The sequence below is a fragment of the Astatotilapia calliptera genome, chromosome 16 (genome assembly GCF_964374335.1).
Source record: "Astatotilapia calliptera chromosome 16, fAstCal68.1, whole genome shotgun sequence".
Classification (NCBI taxonomy): Eukaryota; Metazoa; Chordata; class Actinopteri; order Cichliformes; family Cichlidae; genus Astatotilapia; species Astatotilapia calliptera.
In genome coordinates this window covers 14078497-14100257 of record NC_137437.1, presented here as the reverse complement: position 1 = coordinate 14100257, position 21761 = coordinate 14078497, and the positions used below count along the sequence as shown (strand labels likewise).

Sequence of the window (21761 nt, the reverse complement as noted above, 5' to 3'; positions counted from 1 at the left end):
TAAATAAGCTGTAAATACAAACACATAACGAAGACACTGCAGTTCCACTGGGTACCTGCCATTAATATTTTTGGTATCTGCAGTAACTTGTTAGTATTCAAACCCAGCACACCAGCTGACCACCAAACCTTGAGGGTGATATAAGCTCAGGTTAGTAACAGTCTTTCCCATCATGCAAAAGTCTTTAAAGCCCCACCTTATGGAGAAATAACTTAAATAACTTCACCTACCTGTAAAGTTTTACATACAGTGTGTCATAACTCTCACTGGGACACACTGCAGTTTAGGCATGGACCCACTACTATTATATGTAAGCTGTGTCAAAAGAGCTTTGTGGAGCAAAGCCCACCTCCCCTCACCTCACCCTGAACTTGGCTCTGAGCCGTGAAACAGTCAATGTTGTGTGTCAGCGTTTAGCAGCTAGAGAGTGAGAACAGCAGCACAAAAAGCAGGAGGCAGCAGCGTGCGACCATAAGAGGGCAGAGCAAATGCAAACGTGCCACTTTTTTTGTTTTGTTTTTAGAAACTCACCCGTCTGTACCCTCTTGGCGCTCTCTAGGAAACCAGAAAAAAAAGCCACAGACAACAAAGTCACATTTATACCGACTGCAGTTTGACAGTGAGTCAGTGAGAGCTTTGGTCAAGAGCTTGAGACCAATTAGAAGCTATTACACACCAGCTCGTTCACAGCTAAGAGGGCTTCAAATGTATAGAGGGCCAGCTAGGACATGACTCTGCTTGTTTTTGTTGTTAATATCAAGAGGATTAAAGTTACACTAGGCTGAGGAAGCGTGTAGACGTGTACCTTTCCCTAAACAAGGCTGCTTTCTGCAGACCCCAAATCCATCCATCCAAATGGGCTTAATTCAGGTTAAACGGTTGCTGTGTGTGTGCTTTTGTGTGTCCGCTCATGTGCAAACAGTACAGTGAAGATTTGTGTTCAAGTTACTATGGGCATGAGTCACATCGTCTTTCAGAGCTGTGAGGAATTTCTATAGTGCTTCTTGTTGGCGCAACAGACACGACTATATTTAATTTGTTGGACTGGTGCAGTTAGAGTGTTGGGGATGTTATGTTTGGATACTTCTCAGCATTCAACCTTTCCACCCTTTCTGCTGCTCTCTGAGTTTCACGGACCTGTATAAAGTTCCTTGTGCTGAGTAAAAGCAACACTATGCTCAGGTCAGGTTGGACTTTAAATTCCCATATTGCACTTTTCTACTCTGCTTGAGCACTCGCGGGTTTAAAAAAAGAATCAGCGCAGTTACTCACAAGTTGCTTTTTCCTTTTATTAAGCATGAATGTTTTAATTCCCATATGTAGGTAAACTGTCAGATAAGAAAAGATGAAAGGCAGATTTCTTTTCAGGGCTGTTTCGCAAATGATACACCAAATCATTATGGTTTTTAAAAAAATCAATGCATCACAACTCAAAATACACAATCTTGGTTGGTTTATTGTGCAGGTAATGTCTCAGTCTTTACACGCCATGAGTTTGAGAAGTAAAATTGACCACATCAAGCACTCAACTCTGAGGGAACAACAAACATTTAGAACAAGTTCTAAGCTGCTGTTGTGGTTAATTTCACCACATTTTCTTCACTCTTACTTTGAAATACCCATGTCTGATCAAGAAACAAGCATTTAACTGTGTAAAACTCGCCTCGCTGACTGTGAAGGACTTTAAATCAAATCTCAGCCAGAACAGAACAATTCAGTATCAAACAAAAATTACTGAAAGTCTGAAATGGCACAGAAACAACAAGACAAACATGCAGGAAAAAAGTCTACAGCCACTCTTACGTCAATCTTTTTTTTCCTTTACAGCTTCAGAGCAGCTAGCCTTTCCACCAAAAGCCTTTTCTTATGTCTTAACTGACTAGCTTCCCTGATTGCCTGCCACTTCTGCAGGTCCTCTTTGCTACAGGAAGAAGGCACTGAAGGGGTTTTCTGACTGGCTGATGAAGCGGAGCTCTGGCTCTGATCAGAACAGATTCTGAACTTTCGAATTAGCATGTCATCCGTTTCAGGACGGGTCTCCTTATCAACTTCATTCAGGTTCGGTATTGCTGCTTTATGAGTCAGGGGACATGGGGGGCAGAGGAGTCTGGACTTGAGGTCAGGAGGCAGTGCCCAAGGCTCTGGGATGGGCATCGGGGCATAGTTGTCAGGTGCTCCTGAGAGTGGTCGCTGTTGCTGTGCCTGCTGGGTTTTCTCCCTACGAAACACCACATCGTCCTGCTCAATGTCTGGGAACTCAGTTTCCTCGGCGCCTCCACAAACGGGTTTCTGGGTGACAATGTTGAGCTGCGGCTCAGAGGTGCAGCGGCGATGTCTGCAAGTCAGCAGAGTCTTCAGTTTAGCCAAGTTTGTGTTGGACTGGAAGGCAAGGGTTCGCCTGGCAAACATGTCATCATTCTCCAAGTCCGGGCAAATACTTTCATAATCAATGGGGTCCGGGGGCTCCCGGGGGTCTTGGCGCCCCAGGAGCATCCACTTCTCCCCTTTCACCAGTCTGGGACCTGAGGTGGGGTCCACAGGGGCAAACACCAGTGGGGGGGTCTCTAAGAGAGGGGACTTGGGATGCTGTGGAGGAGTGTGTGGTTGAACATGAGGACTGCAGAGTAGGCAGAAGGAGAGAAAAGGACAGAGAGGTGGTGAGTGCATGCGTGTGAATCGGATCAAAGAGCAAAAAAAGGAGGAAAAGATACAACAAGCAGCCACAGTGGTGACATTTGATTCAAACAGAAGTTGATCAAATGTGGATTTTACAGTCACACTGTTAGGAAATCAAACTGCAATGCTGCTTTCTACAAAAAAAAAAAAAAAGGAAAAAAGAAAAAGGAAAAAGTCTAGGCTTGAATAGGCTGTAATATAAATAGATTAATATTGACACAGCCTATTTCCACTAAGGTCAAAGGAAGCAAACTACATTATAAAGCATGTTAGGGCTGCTCCCGTCGCCTGAGGATACATTTTATCATTAGTATTATTTTCCAGGAGCTCGTCAGAAACAGAGCCCCAACAGGAGTCAGTTATATTTTCTTATAAAAATCTGGATGCTTTAAAATATTCCAGCATCATCACAATCATGCAGCTGTATCGACCTTTTCCCCACAACAAGGGTGGTGTGAGCTGAAGCCTCGTGTGTGCGGGTATGAGAGGGAGATGGGCCAGAGGGAGAGGGGGCGGAGGAGAGCCAGGGGCTGATGTCACAGTCTGAGTCATCTGACGAAGAGCCTGACTTCTTATGGCTACAGCCGACGAAAGAAGAAAGGACAGAGGAAGACAAAAGGTGGATGAAATTAGAGAAGAAACAACGGTAGGAAAAGTTAAAGGAAATATAGGCTGGAATCTGGAAAACAGTGAACCACAGAATCACAGATTTCTAATCTGAAAGGTTAGATTGCCATGCAGTTATTTAAGGTCAGCAAAATCAAGCTATAGATAGGAAGAAAGAAAGGATTGTGTATATATGAGTATAAATGTATGCCCTCACACACCTGAAGCCTTGTATCTTCTTGTACCAGGGTCTCCTCTGAGAGCCCAGTTTGATCTTCTGAATGTGAATGTCTTCTTCTGGTGTCCAGAATTTGGGTAAGAACTTGTCATAAGATACACTACTTGTAGGCAGAGGTTTGATACCCATCTTACGGGCATAGAGATCATCTTGGACAGGGTCAGCATAGCCCACCTCATCATCCTCATCCTCAGAGTCGTCATATACCTCCCTGAACAAGCTGTCAGTGGACACGCCTCGGCGGTGGTCCACCCTCACTGAACCGTGCCGGGGGGGTTGCATTTCCCCTCTGCTGATGCTGCTGCTGCTGCTCAAGAGAGACAGCCAACCACAAGTGTCAAAACCTTATTTTTTGGCACACAGGTCACACCAAAAAAAAAAAAGGATATATATATATTTGTCCATCACAACAACCGCAAATGAAATGACGCAAGGAATATCAAACCAATGCAAGCTCAACGTCAAGCTGGGAGGCAAAAATTGATTTGTGGACTTGTCCTGCCAACTCAAATCACTCCTCCAAGCTGAAAAGAAGCAAATGAGGGCATGCTATATCTTTAAAAACGCAAAGCTCTTTGAACAAAAGCACCAAACTGAAGACTGCAAAATTGTTAGAGGCAGCACACTATGACAAAAAGCCACTGCTCATGGTTACAACTAACCATGCAAACTGAGGGTAAGAAAAGCATTCTTGTTTGCTTTTATCAAGCAGGCACATCAAAGTCACGCCGTTGCTTCATGTTCTCTGACCTGAGGCAGGCCACGTTTTGTTGAGGGACAACAGTGGGAGTTATAGTGACCTTGGGCAAGGTGTCCCCCCTGCCTCCAGCCACCCGTCCCCCAACCTGAGGACTGATGGGTAAGGCGAAGTTGGTGGGAGGAGCAGGGGAGGGGCTGTGGAAGCGCCTACTGGCCAGGTCATCCAGAACGAGATCGGGGTCCGGTCGGTCTGTGTCCGAGTCACTGCCACTTTCATACTCGCGGGCCCACTGGAGATGCGCGTCAGAGAAGGCACTCTGGGATACTTGACTGTCTCCGTAGCAGCCAGGGGACACCCTTATTTCACCAAGGCAGTCATTCCACAACAAAAATGAGAGACAACACCATCGGCCATTCATAGACAACACAGCGATGAGAAAGGAGAAACAAAGAGCTACCGAGTAAACTTCAAGCCTTTGAAGCACGAACATGGAGTCAAGATATCTTTTGTTATAATAACCAAAAGGTAAGAGGAATAAAAAACAGCTCAGATGAGAAAGAGCACCTTCAAACAGAACAATGTGCATGGATTGTTGTGCTACCTGGTGAGAGAGCTTTCATCCTCTGCGAAACTGCTGCTGGCCCAGCTGCGCCGGTTGTCCTCATTACGTTCGGCCCGTTTCTTCCTTAGTGGAGCAGGCACGTAGCCAGAAGCTTTGTCTTTAGTGGGCAGGAACTGGTTAAACTGCGTGGTGGTTTTCGGTGCGACGACTGCCGACCGGCGGTAGCTGAGATTGTCCTTGTTCTCGGTCATCTTGAAGACAGAGTCTGCCTCGGTATCGCTACAACAACCTGGACCATGAAAGAGGAAAAACAGGTGTAAGGATTAGGGAAGAAAGTGGGAGAACAGAGAAAAGAGCGAGAGGAGTATATTGTGTGTTTTGGCGTGACTTTGGATGAGTAACAGAGGGGTGCAGGGTGTGGGGACAGAGGCCTCCTCATTTACAGGCCGGTGTGGACGGCTGTGGAATGTCTCACTGACCTCCACTGTGCATGGAGGAACTGCTCTGAGATCATCTGCCAGCAGTTTCCCCTTCTTTAAGTCAATATCATCACATGTTGGTATTCACTTTCAAAAGCATACCACTAGGTGGCAATAGGCATTTGTTTTCACAAATGGGTGTCAACTCTGTGGTTCTGAGGCAGTGTGTCTTCCCTGTTCACAAATATTTGAGTTTCTACACAGATGAGCTGGATTATAAATATTCAAGCAGAGAGACAATTTGAGAACAAACAAGCGAAAAGCGTGAGAACCACTCTCTAATGTCACGCTGTGTCCTGACAAATAATTAGCTTTAGGAAGATAAAAAGAAAGACGAAATTTGTCACCAAGATGTGGATGGAAATGAAATGATGTCTCCTACCCTCGCTGCTGCCTTTAAGAGTGGTGTCAGATGAGATGCTGTGGGGTCGGGAACCCAACGAATCCAAGCTGTCCAGGGAGTCGTCCCTCCTGTGTCTACCACCACCACCTCCTCCTCCTCCTCCTCTCAGATGGGAGAGCTCCTCTCGCTCAGAGTACCAATTGTCTCCAAAACCGCTGTCTCGGACGTTGCTGCTTTTCTGACTGGAAGAATCCTGCAGAGCCTTTCACACACACACAAAAACATTCAGATAATAGGGTGCCAATTACAATATTTATCTCCACTGTGTGTGTGGTGAGATCTCCCAGGTAGAGAGTGAGTGGTCTGTTTTGTCTGGCCTCTCATTCTCGCAGACAAAGTTACTATAAGCATACGCTTCCATACCATATATAAAGGAGTGCCATTTAAATGGGATAACTTCACTGTTTTCTCTTCTCTCCCATCTTTGTCAAAATAAACAGTGTCACGATTCGCACGCCCTCGACGGCTGTGTTTACTGCGTGAAAAGAATGTCATCGCACATAAACGCATAAGCAAGCCCCAGACGAGCAAAAACTTGTCAACCACTTTAAAGAGAAAATGATTTTCACATCTGTAATCTGCCAAATCCTACCAGACAATGCGAGTCCGCAAAGCAAACTCAGCCTAACCCTGCGCCACTGAACTTGGATTATCGTGGCTAAACGTACAAAATACGCTGCATCCCACTGCTATTACTGAAAATCGGTGGAGAGGTCTTGCACACCAACCTATAAATCTATGTGAAAGCAAAGCGCCAAATTCAACACTGGCACAGGCACGGGCGGAAACGAGGCTTCTTCAAGAAAAGACGTGGCTATTTTCACTTGCAAAACTATGCGAACAGCATGTTGTAAACAACATTAAAATAGTTGAGTCAAGGGATCGGGTCTTTTATGACTCTACGTAGCTTTGGTTTTCGTGGCTAGCACACTGCGTCCCCCTCGGCCTATTGCTGTCATTCTTCTGCCTCATAGTCTTCATACCAGGGAGGATACAGTAACAAGACAGCGGCTATAGAAGAGGATTTCTAGTCCTGCCATTTCTGCTGTCCACAAGGAAATTCAGCTCGTGTTTCATGAATGAGATAGAGAGAACACACTTCTGGGAATTTACCTTGTATAGTGCTGTGCCCAATAAACCCTCAAATGCCTTGAAGTTCAAGTAAGGTCCATCATAGAAGCAGTCACACTGAGCTCTTCTACCTAACCAGTAAATGGTGATCAATACCTGGAAAGAGAAAACAAAAGAGATTATACCTTCATTATTTTTATGAGAAACCTATATCTATACATCAGGTTATCACTACAGCTTTACCTGTACAAATGTCAGGGATCAATGTGCTGTGCAGTGCTAAAGCAGTCGATTGTTATGATAGTTGCAGCCCTGCTTTGATGAGGGTCAGATCACCTAGAGCCATGCTCTAATTTCCAGGCTCATCCAGAATACTCTGTTGTTGTTTGTCTGTGCATTTATATGCTGGACAGGAGACTGGTGCACTAAGGCAAACAGTAAACCAACAAAGCTATAACCCCATTACACATGATACCGTTTAAAGTGGCGTGTCAGCGCTTTGGTTTTTTATGTCAGAAAGTTATCACGGTTGGTGTTGACTTTTTTTTTTTTTACATAAAAAGGGGCAAACATCCTCTAGTGAACATGTATACATTCTTAATGAATTTAAAATTTTAAAGTTATGAGGTGATCATTTGTCATTTTTTTCCTCAATTTATTCTGTAGATGCAAATAAATTGCAGTAGCTGTTTTTCGGCATTGCACCTAAATAAAATAAGGAGGAGAGGTTTACCTATCTCCTTGCATGACCCTCATTAAAGGAGGTTAAGTGTAGGAGGTTATGGCATTCTTGTGACCTGTGGAGTTAAGACTTTAAATGTCTAATCAATACATTCAAATTGTGAATCTGTGAAGCATTATCACGCGAGTCTCTCAGTTTCTTCCTCCTTTGTCTAACCTTCCAAAAATATGAGCAATAAAGCTCTATGTGGCATTATCTTTGCATTGGAATAAATATTTATAATGACAAACTATTATGGGATTCTATAAGCCAGTTGTAAAATATCTGAAAATGAATAAAATATATAAAATAAAATAAAAAATAAATAAAAAAAAACACTCACATTTTTCAGCCTCCTGCTGGTCTCTTGATCCCTGGGAGAAAAACAGAAGGTTCATGTGTATGAGAGAAGATGAAAGTAAAAAACAAAACAAAACAAAAAAAACACAGAGCATCGTTGTTGAGTTTATGTGTCGGGTAGTGAAAGAGCTGGAAACTGAGAGCACAATCCAGACTATTGCCAGCCTCGCTCTCACACAAAAGGCGGTGAGAAAAACAAACACATATTTGTGGGGGGAAAAGCCATGAAGTAAAATGTTGAGGCTTAACAATCCGTGTCACATCTGAGCACCTAATTTCAAGCTAATCGCAACATCTGAGCAATTGCGCTATCATTTAGTTAAACTTTAGGGACATAAATGGGTTCTTGGTCACGATGTGGAATAAAGATAAGCCCAGCAGCTGCTAATTTATCACCAAACAAGGCTCTGTTTAATATTTCACTCATATTTCTGGGGATTCAGAGTCAAACTGTGTCAGTAAGCCAACTTTCCCAGGAAACTGGAAGCTCCTGTGAAACCAAACAAAACTCACAGTCTCAAGCTGCAGCCTATTACCCTTGGTAGTCTGTGTACTTGTCACCTATCATGACCTTAATGTCTGTCTAGAGATGTTGGCAAACAGAAATGCATCATAAACAGTAACCATAATGATTTCACGAGAAGATTTACAGTCTGCTTTACATCTCCTGTTCACGTTGCACATTTCTGCATCTTTGTAATACCACAGGCAAACACACCTCTGTCTAACAATGAGAACTTGGGTTACAGCGAGACTTTTTCCATGCATGCCATGCATGCAATGTAACCAATAAACCTGCCAAGACAATGATGATGCTGTACATCAGTACCTAAAACCAGAAATGTTTAGGCTTCTATGGGTTTGCTGGGTTCAGATAAAGGAAACAAAGCAAGGACGGATATTTGAATCCATATTTTTCAGGCCAAAGGACAGAAAGGAACAACTGAATTGCTCAGTAGAGAAATAAGAGCTAAAAATAAACATGTAAATGCTGTTCTGAAGTACACTGCAGAGTACAGAGATACTGAGAGAAAATACTGTACTTTTTATTATTGTACTCTGAATGTATTTAATATATTTGGTTATTCTTAAGATTTTACATTGAAAACATTTTTTTTTTACAACAAAAGCACCATGTAGGACTTAAACAGGTAGTTTCCAAACAAGCCAATGTCAGATGTTGCATATTCATCTGAGTGACCTCCCCTTTTCATGGAATCAGATATATTGAATGAACTGTTCAAGAGTACATACCCAGTAACTTATGAAATTACTAAAAAAAAAAAAAAAACCCACTTTCTGTCAAGTTCATCATCATAAACTTTCAATTTCTTCCTCTGAAAGAGACCCATGAACTATAGTACCACACTGCATGTGGAAGAAGTAGCTCCGCTTGTGCTCTACAAACACCTTTTTATTTAACGGCTATTTAATTCCATTCAATTCAGTTTTACTTATATAGCACCAATTCTCATCAATAGTCGCCTTTATATTGTAAGGTAAAGACTCATATGCCTTACATGCATATGAGCAAGACTAGGAGGAGAAAGCTTCCTGAAGTCACAAGCTGGTATACTCCTCACACTCCCTAGTTTATGTCAGGAATGGCATATGGTGTAAAACTCTGTATTTATTATGATAAACAGTATGTTGCTGACAATGCTTCTGTACTTCTGCTCGAGTATTTTTCCACTGCCGCCGGTACTTTTACCTATCTAAAGGTTCTAACACTTCTTTCACCACAAACAGCTGGATGGGAAGCTGATCAACTTTCCCACTAGCAAGCGTCATCTCACACCAGGGGTTTCCAAAATGCTGATTTGCCAACACTGCAAACTGAAATGGACATTTACCAGTTTGGAACACTGAGAAATATTTATGGCCCCAGTAAAAGAGATGGATAAAAAAAAATGCCCTTGTGTGGCTTGGAACATGGGCACAAAGTCTAAGATTATAGCAGCGGCAGCCAGGTCCAAAAAAGTGGGCGTTGTATACCAAAACTACCAGCATTTCTCGTAATGCCCATTTATACACGAGCAGAGAAGATAAAATGGGGCTATTTCTAGTTCTCTGGAACCTCGGGATTTTGCTGTAGCTTGTTAGAATCAGCTGAGTACTCATATGATTGAGCACGGACACTGCTGGAGTCTGATGCACACCAGTTCTAAACAGAAAGTACAAGCTAGGAAAAAGATACTCTAAAGTAGTATAATCAGTTTATTGTGATTTATTAGGTTTCAAGGGGGGAAAAAAAACAAACATTTGTGTTTTATGCTTCTTTTTTTATATGTATCGTGGCTGCTAAAATATATGCAAGTGTCTTCTTGTGTGTCAAAAGAGGTAAAAAGAGGTTATTCAGGAAGTCATATAGGATTGGTTTATGGTCCTATGAAAAACTATACATGCTATACAGTGAGCAAACAAAGCTCTGACAGGAAACCATCAAGCTTGACAAAATTATAAGACAGTCTTATCATTCACAAGTGTTATTTGCTACATGTTTACACAGACTTTTGCACCACCACACTTTTGGCCAAGGCAAAGAACACGTAACGACCAATCCCTCATCACTTCAGACGGCGTTCTTTAAACTTGCGCCGCACACAAGTACCCAAGACAACACGTAGGCAAGTCAGCAACGTCTACTACACAGCCATTGGAAAGATAAACACAAGCCTCTACCTCTACAACCAAATCAAAATTAGTTTTTCCCCAACAAGATGTTTTTATTTACATGGCACAGTTTCAGCTATTACTATCAGCTACTTTAATTTGACCTAAAGGAGTCGAATAGTAAATGCTGCCAAAATTGAGAAAAAGGAGACAAAAGGGCAGAAAGAAGTCAGATAAACTGAAGAAACACAAATATTCAAATGTTACACAAATAACTTTCTAAGAGAGAGCAAAGGAAATTATCTAATTCAATCACTTCCCTGTGTTGTAACAGAGGCAGAACGATAGACTAAGTAGATAATAATAAAATCTACAGATAAATGTATTCCAACCTGTATCTGTCTCTAGTATCAGTCTGTTTACAGCCAATAACGACATCAAACCAGCTCGACCTCTCAAACCAAACACCAAAGCTAAATTAGTGGGTGTGAAAGCGCAATCAGAGAGCATACCTCTGCAATGAAGATTACTTGCTCAGCCGCAATCCATAAATCCACATGTAACAGCATTCATCTATGTTCTTTGAGATTTAAATACAGACCCAGACAATCCCCAGCAGTACCCCCCCCAAAAAAGAAAAAAAGACAGACACAAGGAGAGTTAAAATAGAGGAATCAGCTGTGGGTGAAACAGTGTCAGACATCATTGTGTCGTACTTATCAGGCACACTGCAGCCTTTGTGAGCGAGGAAACAGGGTGAGGCTGGTATTTCTCTCTCCAAGTTAACTACAGGGCACAAATATAACCCTTGTGTTGCCCTTTTACAGCCAGGGCTGTGTCAGTGGTGTAGAAACTTTATTGGCCTCTCAGCATCATCGCTCGTTTGGTTTCCCAATCTGCCCACGGTTCACGCAACGCTGTGACAAACAGTGATGGCATTGCCATATATTATACTATGGAACCAGAAGGTGCAGTTCCAGCTCGCTGAACCACACCCGAAACAACAACACACCGGGCACTGCGTCTGACTCCTTTGCCCCGAGTTCCAAACATTCAGATTTTCACAGTGAGCTTCAAAGTACTACCACAGTACACACAGAATGGGGTACAATACACACTGGTGGTGAAGAAATTCTGATAACAAGCTATGTAATCTGTACACATTTCTCTGGGAAACAACACTTTCCTTCAAATATGTGGTTTCTTATGCCATTGCATAAGAAAATACACACAGAGGTCACAATGCTTATTGATTATTTAGAAGAAGCTATTAACATTCCTCAGAGGACAATGCACCTGTCAATCTTGTGCAGTTGTTTTCTCTCTTTTTTTGGGTTGCAGAGCAGTCAATAATTTGCTTAATCAAACAGTGGAAAACAAATGAGACTTTGGACCCCTCTCTGTGGGGGACTTATTCTGTCAGTTACTGGAAGTCACAGAGCAAAGCGATCACAACAGCGAGAGCAATTTGCAAATTCCACTATAAACGTTGTGCATTCAGAAAGCACTTAAATACATGTAGGCTAGCAAAGGCATCATCATAAAACTATGGTTTATGGACGGGCTGAAACTCATTGAACAATCTCTAAATCCTTAGGGCCTTATAAAACGGATTTAAATAAATTTTCATTTTAAGTTCAATTTAAACAAAAATCAACAAACAACTTTTTTCTTATTTTAAAAAATCCTAACTTTTGAGTGAAAAAAACCCCCTCTAAGCCAAGCTTATATATTTGAAGCAAGTTATTTTCTGCTGGTTATGTTTGGGACATGTACACAACCGCGTCGTAGCAATGCTGCTGAATTTCTATATCGGATCTAATAGTCCACAGGATGTAGCTAATTTTGAATAGTGCGCTTTTGGAGGGAATGATTAATCCTCAGCCTCATCCTGTGGACAGTTGATAGCTGGTCATAAATAGATGTGAATCACAGTTTGCGATCATGAATCAGATTCAGTCTGGTACTACGTGCTTAAGAAACAGTAACTTGGCTTCGGTTTAACACGTGGACGATACGAGGCAGGACACTGTCCCCTCTTATCTTTCAGTATCTGTATCACAACAGTTTGTGATGCCTATTAACACTTTTTGACATTGTGTTTGTGACTGATAAAAGTCATTATCATAAAAAAGGTTTCATAACACAATGCAATACAGCACTGAACGTGCTAGAACCAGTACTACAATTGCAAAGCTCAAAGGTCAGGCCAAACATCCAATACGCTTTTATGGTGATCGTAATGCGGGCGGGCACGAATTAAATAAAGCCTTCCTTGTGTGCGGCGTCATGCAAACTGTCACTGTGCCTTGTTAATAACTGTATTTTAAGCACCTTACATCTATTTGTCAAACTGGATGCCGAGGACATTTCAGCCTAGACGACTGATCAGCAAAAACACGTTGCAGAGAATTTCTTGGTCTGCTAACAAATAGAAAACTCGATTTGTCATTTCAGTTTCGTTTTATATATCAGTCAGTTCATTCTGCTTCATCTTTCTGCTGCAAAACATTTCAGGTAACTAATGCAAAATGGGAAAGTTTAAATCTAAATGGCAAAAAAATTTAAAAATAAACGTCTGGTTTATCTGCAAGTGAAAGCAACACAGAGCAACCAAGAGACAGAATAACAACCTAATTGCTGCTGAACAGCAAAAAACAGTGAAGCTGAGCGAAGCACCTGTCAGACTGGGTTTAAGGGAGTGGAGGTTGGACAAACACCAGGGGTAAAGACAGCTGATAGAGACAACTTTCTCTCCCTCGCTCTGTGTGTGTGTGTGAGCTCTCAGTGCCTCATTTGCTTAGCCTCTGATAAGCACCAGCACCATAAAACCATTGGCTGCTTGTATGCAGCCTTGTTTGGGAAGATATCCTCATGTTACTCCTGGTGCGCGCTCTCTCTCTTTGTAAGTCAGAAATGCTGCAAGCGAAATTTTTACCCAGCAGGCCAAATTTTATTCCTTCTTGCATAAAAAGAATTCTGGGCATAATTAAAACCTGCTGAATTTAAGAGCAGGAATGACTCGTGCACTCAAGAATGTGTAACTGAATATATACAAACACAAACACACGCAGGTGTACTATGAAGACCACAAGCAAGGGGAGGCTGCAAACTATAAAAAGCTCCTTTACTGGTGTCCTGATACCATTCCAATCAGTCCTGCTTCTCAAAGTGACCCCAGATGCTAAAAATAGGATAGCGAGAACAGTCTTACAAAACCCCAGCACGCAGATGGACAAGGCGGCAAAGAGCTGAGCTCAAGTATACTCTAAGAAGTATACTTTTTATTATATGTCTGCGTGACAGAGTCAGCTGCTAATATGCTAGAGTGACTTTTAGTCAGCTATCACTGCATGAGTATCGTTTCTCCAGCTTGTTACTGTCGCACGAAATTTACCACTAGCATCATGGGAAAAGTTATGTAATGAAGGAAGTGACTGAGAGCATGGTGTAAGACGTATCACAGAATTATCTTTATGAGAGTGACAGGCAAAGATATCTTAAGGCAGCTTGTTCTCTGGTGTAGAGGTGAGGGTGTGTCTTCATAAAAGGTAGGCAGATTTGTTTGTTTAAAGCCCATATACCACTTTACAGTACACCTGTCTGCATGTATGCCTTTTTGATTTACGTGGTTTCGACAATAGCTGTCAGCGGTGGCGAAAAACCGCTTAGGTGAATTATGGGAAAAATGCAACATCTCGAAGGAACACCCCAAATTAAGGGCTACTTTGTGTTTACATTAAGTGAAACACAAAGAGGTGAAGCCCCTCTGAATATACATGCTGCATTTTTACACCTTCACCATGGATTATTTTGTCACCCAAAGTGATGTATTTGCTAATAAGGGCTTATCTGCGTCAAGCTTAACGACCTGCAGGTATTGCTGTTAAAGCACTTTTTTTAAATGCTTGCGCAGCACAGAGAGGGTGCCACAGAGGATGGACAGTACGCCGAGCCCTGCTTCGCTTCCCCCTGAAGGCACACCTGTGCGAAAGATGAACAGGTTGTTCAACATACCGCGCGCTTCTCTGGCGGGGCATTCAACTGACACAAAAGCAACTGTGTGAAAAAACTAATAAACACAGCAGCAGGGTACTGATAATGCGCGAGGCTTCTCTTTAATTAACAATCGCAACGACGAGTCTTTAAAATCTATACCCTGCACCAGTAAGTGCTCAGTTACTGTCACGACTAGGATTTTGCAACCGGAATCATGACATTTGTATTGAATGGAAATTAATTTGACCTGATACTTTACAATCAGATTACACATTCTTACTACTGTGTTTTTTTTTTTTAAATCAACAGTTGGATCTCCCACACTTTAAAGAAACTCATGTACCTCGGCAGGTGTATAACAGCAGGAGAAAATATGTACTGAAAATAGAGTTGACCTTTTTTTAACAGCAGCTTGAATCGTGGCTCACATGAGAACCCATGTCCCTTACAGTATCTGTGAAAGCTACAATGAATCATTCAGCCTCTCTGTGGGAGATTAAGTTGATTCAATCAAGGAAGAAGCAAAAACACGAGTGGGTCTCGGCTTTTGTCTCTTGCATGATTGCATCACAGGTCTGTGAATGATGAGTACAGGCATCAAAGTGTTTGTGCCAATGCTCTGAAAGCTTAAAACTTACTTGACTGTGACTCTTGAGGACAAGTCTTGAAGATCTCCGGGGTGAAAGAGCTGCGCTTCCTTTAGTCCAAGCTTCCCGCAGGCCTTGAGGAAGACGTTAAGGTTGTCCTGGGTAAAGAACAAAGCAGGGATGAGGTCTGTCCACCTTTAGAGGCAAAGAATAATCACTCAGGAATTCAGTGGCAGGGACACAACCTACAAGTGATTGCTTCCAAAGTTCATGTCACAGAGCAGAAGTGGATTGGGAGGAGCATGTGCGTAGCAAATAAGAAGTGACCCATGGCAGGACACAAACACACATGCAGTGGGTGGGGGGAGGAGGCAGCCTGACAAGAGCTGAGTGACAGCAGCAGAGCCACCTGTGGGTTGCGTTAGGGTAGGGAAAACAGCCAAACCAGGAAGAATGACATCAGAGGTTTGCACAAGTCCCACCCAGCCAGGAGCTGGAGAGCAAAAGTGACGCACGCGGCAGCACGCTGCCTGTTGCACTCTTTTCTCACACCCTGAAACTGTCCCCTCCCCTCTGTGCCAAGCCCTTTATTCGAGAATACCTGTGGAATCTGTGGGGTGGTGGTGTATTTTTGAGACATTAGGTTGCTATGAAACCTTAAGTCGGGTGACAGAAACGGATAAATATTTCCCTGAAGCGATTCTTCAGAGGACATGGGAGTGGAAGGACTGCTTTTTTTTTTTGTTTCCCCCGTACATTGTGTCAATCACTTTACGGTTTGCGTGTACGTACACGATTTGGACAGGTGTGTGGGCATGATGCAGGAAAGCAAAAATACATTTTGCTCCAAACATATACACACAACTCAGACATTTCAAGCAAATCAACCACACAAGCACCATTCTTTTCCGGTCTCGTGACTTTTCCAGTTGTAATCCCAACTGTCCTGTTTGTAAGGCTGCACTTCCCATTGGGACAGCACTGCTTATGAGGGCTTTCATGTAATCATACATGGTTTCAACATGGGCTGAAATAATTAAGGGGTAGCTAGTTCTATATTTAAATGGCAAACATGCTTATTAGCAAATGGAGGAAGAGAGTTCGCCTCCCAGTGGATGTGAGCTAACAGTTTTGCCTGTCCCTCTGCAGTACTTTGATGGGCTTTATAGGCTACAACCATTACAAGTCATACATCAGCACTTCACCTACTGTATGCAAGAGGTACAGAATAGCACAATCTCCCAGACTGAGATATCGTGACGAATACGACTGAGTAACTCAGGAGATAACACTGATTCTGGCTGCTTAAAGGGACAGATAGGGCCTTTGGTGCTTTTTATCTTCCATCTACATTGATTAAGTGTGAGTTGATCACTACTTGAGATTTAAGCTATTGTGATGTCGTCTTTCTGTTGAATATAATGCAATCAGATGGCGCTTGCCTTGGACCACTCATAGGGCCAAAAACTATTTTTTGAAAACTCTGCAGCAATGTCTGTTTTCAAGAAGAAAAAAAATGCACAGGCCTTGTTGAATGTCATGTCATTTTGTGTTACTGATTGGTACAACATGTACCTTTCAGAAAAAACAAAGCATACTTTTAGCTGCTTTAATTTGCCTCACTAGGGTGAGGCAAACAACAAGACAGCTTTCAAGTACAGACACTCTGAATGTTAGATTGGAATTTTAAAAACTTGCATTACAAATTATGTTTAAAGACGAGACAATAAATATGGTTTAAAGGAAGTGTAACACAGCCCAGATCATGTTTTCAACAGTGAAGTGAGGAATTGTTAATATTTTATTTGTTTCCCAGGAAAATGTCTAATTCGGTTAAAGTTTGAGAAGTATCATGGTGTTTTTTCAAATGCAGCAAATATCTGCAGTGGCATGAATTATGAAACACAGCTTTATTCATCATACAACCTGGTAACCCATCAGCCCATCCAAAGCCTCCTAAAAAGTGACTGGACAATAAAACTAAGCCTACGAACAGACTACAGATGGAAACCAGAATATTTGTGCAAACAACAATTTTGTTGCATATATGAACATATTCATATGTAAAATCTCTTTAGAGAAATTATTCAGCGATAACTGAGTCTGTTAGCATGATCCCTTTACTTAGCCTTAATTAACTAAAGTGGCATCCAAAACTAACTATAGAAGGAACTGAGTTTGTAATCTGTGTCCATTATCTAAATAGTGACTATATTTGTTATAATAAGTTAACTGGTAATGTTATTCAGTACTTTATATGCTAAACTGTTAACGTGCAGATCTCATAACATATATCCCACTCAATCCCAGAAAATGGGATTAAGGCAAATAAAATTCTAGTTCTATATCTTTTGGTATGTTAATTAACTACAAAGAGCATTATGAACAAACTAAAAGCCCCCGCCCCCCCCCAATAGATCAGTCCCAGAACATGCAGAGATAATGATGTTGAAGGAATTTTATGCTGACTTGTGCCTGCATATAATCCTGCTAAATATGCTGTACCCATCCAGCAGCCTCTAATCCTCTCATGCAAACTCGAGGATCCTGATTTAAGCACTTCGCTCCAAGAAACGGAAAGCTTCTTCATCCCTTCTGGTCGCATTATGGCCACGCCATTTCTTTCACTGCTCTCTTTGTCTACAATAATTCCCCTCAACTGACCCCTTCCAGTGCTTTAAAGAACAAGGAAAGTTATGATTAAAATATCAGGCTACACAGTTTCAAAACCTGTGACAATAAACCAAGAGGAGATTGAATACTTGAAATACCGTCTCTCCTCAAACGGGCTCAATAAAGGGCCCACACGTCTCAAAAGTCGGATCCAGTCATAACATGCACGCATACAACGCAAACACAGTAACAAAACATGGTCAAATACCGTTCATTGCACAGACAATTACACATTTAGATGAGTAAAGACACCCTAAAGGCCACTGAAACTGTTTATCCTCTCCATCCTCTCCCAACTACCTCAACTCACCAAGGAGTTGGTGTGTGCTGGAGCAGCCACTGACATGCCAATTACGGTGTATTTATGGTCTGCACTTTAGTGGGCAGATGGAGTCATCCTTAACTCCCTCCCTCTGGCTTTGCCCCAGTGGGCCTCAGATCCAGGCCCACATTCGTGCAGTTCGCTGCCCAACCACACAACTGCCGCCTTCCTGCTAAGCACTGGTAAAAGCAGAACCAGGCTTGAACCGGGCTTCCATGGCCCAAACCCACATCTCACTCAGCAACAGTCAGAGGAGTTTGCTGACATGAGAAACATTCCCCTGGACACAAGTGAAAGCAAAGAATAGGCCAGAGACTGGAGCCAATGTTGCTAAATATTCTGCAAAACTGGAGATTTACTGTTTTTCTCTCTCTCCTTCGTTCCTTCTTTGGTCTTTTTTGCTCTGCCCAAACTTGAGGCTGGTATTGATTTAGAGTACTGACAATCCCACAGATAGCAAATCTCAAACCCCACTTATAAGTCTAAAAGTTGAAAATACTCATATTTGAGTGGTAATGAGGCACGTTTGCAAGGAACAAAATGATTCAAATCATGCTGTATCTACTCTGCAAAATGAAAAAAGAAACAAAAGAAAAATAGTGTTACTCTTGCTCTTTGTCCACTGCTTCTGGCTTTTCTTCCAGATCTATATTTCTAAGTTGTGTAACAGAAGATGAATGGGCAAACACAGAAATGTTCAGAAAATAGCAAACTTCCAACTAAAAAACCACCTCCCTCCACCACCACCAACAACAACAACACCACCAAAGACCACACTTATTGCTATTAAAAGAGACGCGAGATAGGGGGAAAAAGTGAGAGTACTTGGAGAGGAAATATATTCTCGCATCAGTGAGACTGAGTAATGTTCGTCTGGAGAACTTTCCACTTTTCTCCATGTGGTTGGCAGTCACTGATAGCCTCGAGCCAACCAGAAGCCTTCACATTTGCGAGAGAATTTATGATCAGGTGGTTTCAGGTTTATGTCCAGGTCTCGGAAATACCACACAAATGCTTCAGATGGAGGAGAAACTTATTACCTCAGCAGGTGCCCGGCCAGCTCTGTCAGTAGTAGTCCAAAACAAACTGGCAGGAAATTTGATTTACGTCAAAATGCCTATATGATGGCGCATGTTTGTTGTTTACAGACTGCTTATTTCACTGCTAACTTGTCACTGTCTTGTCAGCAGAGCCCATAGACACACATGAACTCCCTCTGCTTCAGCTAGGGTTGGGATTCTCTATAATTCCACTAGACAGCTGGTCCCAATTACTCCCACAACAGAGAGATGCTGAGGGATGGGTTTAAGGTAGGTTTTTAAACCTACCCTAGAAGTTGTTTGCAGACGCTCCCAAAACATCCATGTTAGCTAAACCAGCCAGGCCCAAAAGATCTCAGCTGAAATGTGACAACAGTACCAGGCCGACTGATTCAAAAACAGGTATTTAGCATAGACTGTACCAAAGATTGGTATAACCAAAGACACAAGCCACTGGCTTACTGTTTTTGTCTTTGAAAATGGACCTGGGCCCTGTACTACAAAGCAAGTTAAACAAACCCAGGATATCTTTCCATGATCTGGCCTCACTTACCGTAAGATCAGCAATGAAGCTAAGTGATCACACTTCTTTCCGAGCTTTCTTCCAGGAATGGTGATGTCATTTTGGTCAGTAGGTGGAGATTTTATACCTGCTGATCTCTGATCTCGAACATAACCTGCTGCAGAGCAGGTAAGGCCCGAAGGATAACTTGCGATGTTGGTGCACCCCGGTAAGAGGTCAGTCATCTTCATTCTACTAACAATCTATTTCAGGGGTGTCAAACTCAAATACACAGTGGGCCAAAATTCAAAACTGGAACAAAGTCGCGGGCTAACATTAATATTTATTGAAATATATTTATTCCTCCAGATATAAGAATGAATCTTTTCTTATGGACTAAAACACATTTTGCTGAAAAACTGAATATGGAACAAGCAAAGCTTAATACTAAATAATATATATATTAGCTGTATAATACCAGTAGGCCCGCTCTAATAGTAATAGTAATTCGCGGGCCAAATGTAATTAGGCTGCGGGCCAAATCTGGCCCGCGGGCCAGAGTTTGACACCTATGATCTATTTTGAACCTTGAAATCACCTGGATAAGCCCAAATCCTACTTTATAGTGCAGGTATATCTGGACAAAACGCCAATACTTAATGCTAATGTCAATTTGGTTTTTAAGGGACGTCCATATTTCTCCTTAATACTAAATTTGATGCAAAGATTGAATTTACATCTTAATGCAACTGAAACAGATGAGTTTTCTAAAAATGTATCCTCTGTCGTGTCGTCACGAGGGACGAAATTAGCCATAGAGACAACAGATGTTTTTGCACCACTCTAAAGACATGTTTATTTCTGTTGCAACTTTAAACTTGAGGGTTTGTGGGGATTGACTGACTCTTGGAGCCAGCGTCACATGGCCGTTAAAGGAGCTTCTTGAACTTCAGCGTTCAGTTTTTCTGCTCTGCAGGTTGCCGCTTGGTTTTAAACCCCAAATCTGGCCCCGTCTAACATTCTATCACTCAATCAAAACTGTAATCATCATGTCAACACAAAGACCTTTTGTCTGTAATGGTTTTGATTGAACACAGCCTTCAGCACGGCCGTCCCCGTATTTATGATGCAACCAAATGAACCGGCGGCATTTCAACCAGCTTCACGTTCATTGAACTTAATAGCGTGGAAGGATACGTGGAGCGACAAGTCACTGAGCAAAAACTCTGCTGCTGCCTGCTACACCTCACACTGCTCCACCCAATCTAAGACACCCACTACTATTTCTACAATAGAAATTATCCCCCCCAAAAAATGCAATAACGAGAGACAAAACTATGATCAAAATAAAGATGAGCTCTTATTGTATTTAAAGGATATGTCTGAGTACAGCTTTTAAATACAATAAGATTGAGACTAAACAATAAGGGGGAAAAACTTACCAGTCCAGCAATAGGAGTAGGCAGTCTGTTAACCCTCTTGACAACACCAGGCTTGATCTTGTTAATCAGTCTGTGAGCAAAAGAGAGGGAGAGGACGAGGGGAAGGGAGACGGTGAGTGAAAGGAGTTGGTTATTGGCTAGCCTGCTTTAAGTGCGAGGGAACGAATAAAATGTGTTGCAAAGTCTTAGTGTTGTGTGTTTACGACTTTGTTTAATGGTAGCCACCTGGCTTCAGTTTAGCAAATCGCCACTGCTGCAACCGTGATGTAAACACACCAGGCACACTGCTCCTAAAATATACCCTCCAACACTGAAACAACCCCAAACAAACCTTGAATCAGCCTCAGAAAACAGTAAGTAAGATAGATGGTGGATTTCTGGTGTTAACCAAACACCCAAGGCAGAAAAAAAACAAACAGCTTGACCAACTGGACTAAAGGCTTCATAAGATGACCATAGTTTATTGTGCCTCAGAGATCTGGTCGGAAAAAAAAGAACTACCACACAGTAAAATTATTCTGTTAGAGGTATTTACAAGTCATGCTTCCCGTTTAAAAAGTCTTCCTTTCACGGTTTAAATTATAGAATATTTTGCAATCAAATATACTCAAAGTACAAGGACTGCAGACTGCTACTAAATCCTATATTCATTACTACTTAATATAAAGATCATATGCTTTATATACCAGGGAGCTACATTAACATGACTGACAGGTCAACTGAGGAATACTGAGCATCTAGCTTAAATTCAGTTTTCAGCTAGAAAA

At 42.0% G+C, this 21761-nt stretch overlaps 2 protein-coding genes across 23 annotated transcripts in view; both read right to left on the bottom strand.

Annotated features, from left to right (window-relative positions):
• lmo7a (LIM domain 7a) overlaps positions 1-21761 on the bottom strand; it is a 48266-nt gene that overhangs the window by 16881 nt on the left and 9624 nt on the right. For 19 of the 22 annotated variants that reach the window (XM_080290577.1, XM_080290581.1, XM_080290591.1 and 16 more), the window contains exons 4-10: positions 20995-21064; positions 15067-15173; positions 7800-7830; positions 6778-6891; positions 5644-5866; positions 4822-5071; positions 532-555 (exon numbers count right to left, since the gene is read on the bottom strand). In XM_080290577.1, the coding sequence (XP_080146703.1) occupies positions 532-555; positions 4822-5071; positions 5644-5866; positions 6778-6891; positions 7800-7830; positions 15067-15173; positions 20995-21064 (819 nt within the window). Of the gene's footprint in view, positions 1-531; positions 556-4821; positions 5072-5643; positions 5867-6777; positions 6892-6978; positions 7101-7799; positions 7831-10941; positions 11031-15066; positions 15174-20994; positions 21065-21761 lie in introns of those variants that run through there. The other 3 variants (XM_080290579.1, XM_080290594.1, XM_080290595.1) reach the window with 3 other exon arrangements.
• Positions 1437-3017, bottom strand: LOC113008387 (LIM domain only protein 7-like). The gene has a single exon (XM_026145761.2). It carries the CDS (start codon positions 2665-2667, stop codon positions 1822-1824), a length of 846 nt encoding a protein of 281 aa, XP_026001546.2. The 5' UTR covers positions 2668-3017; the 3' UTR covers positions 1437-1821.

Bases quoted from the DNA above. Each gene is read 5' to 3' on its own strand.
- LOC113008387 (XM_026145761.2), bottom strand. From the start codon at position 2,667: ATGCACTCACCACCTCTCTGTCCTTTTCTCTCCTTCTGCCTACTCTGC.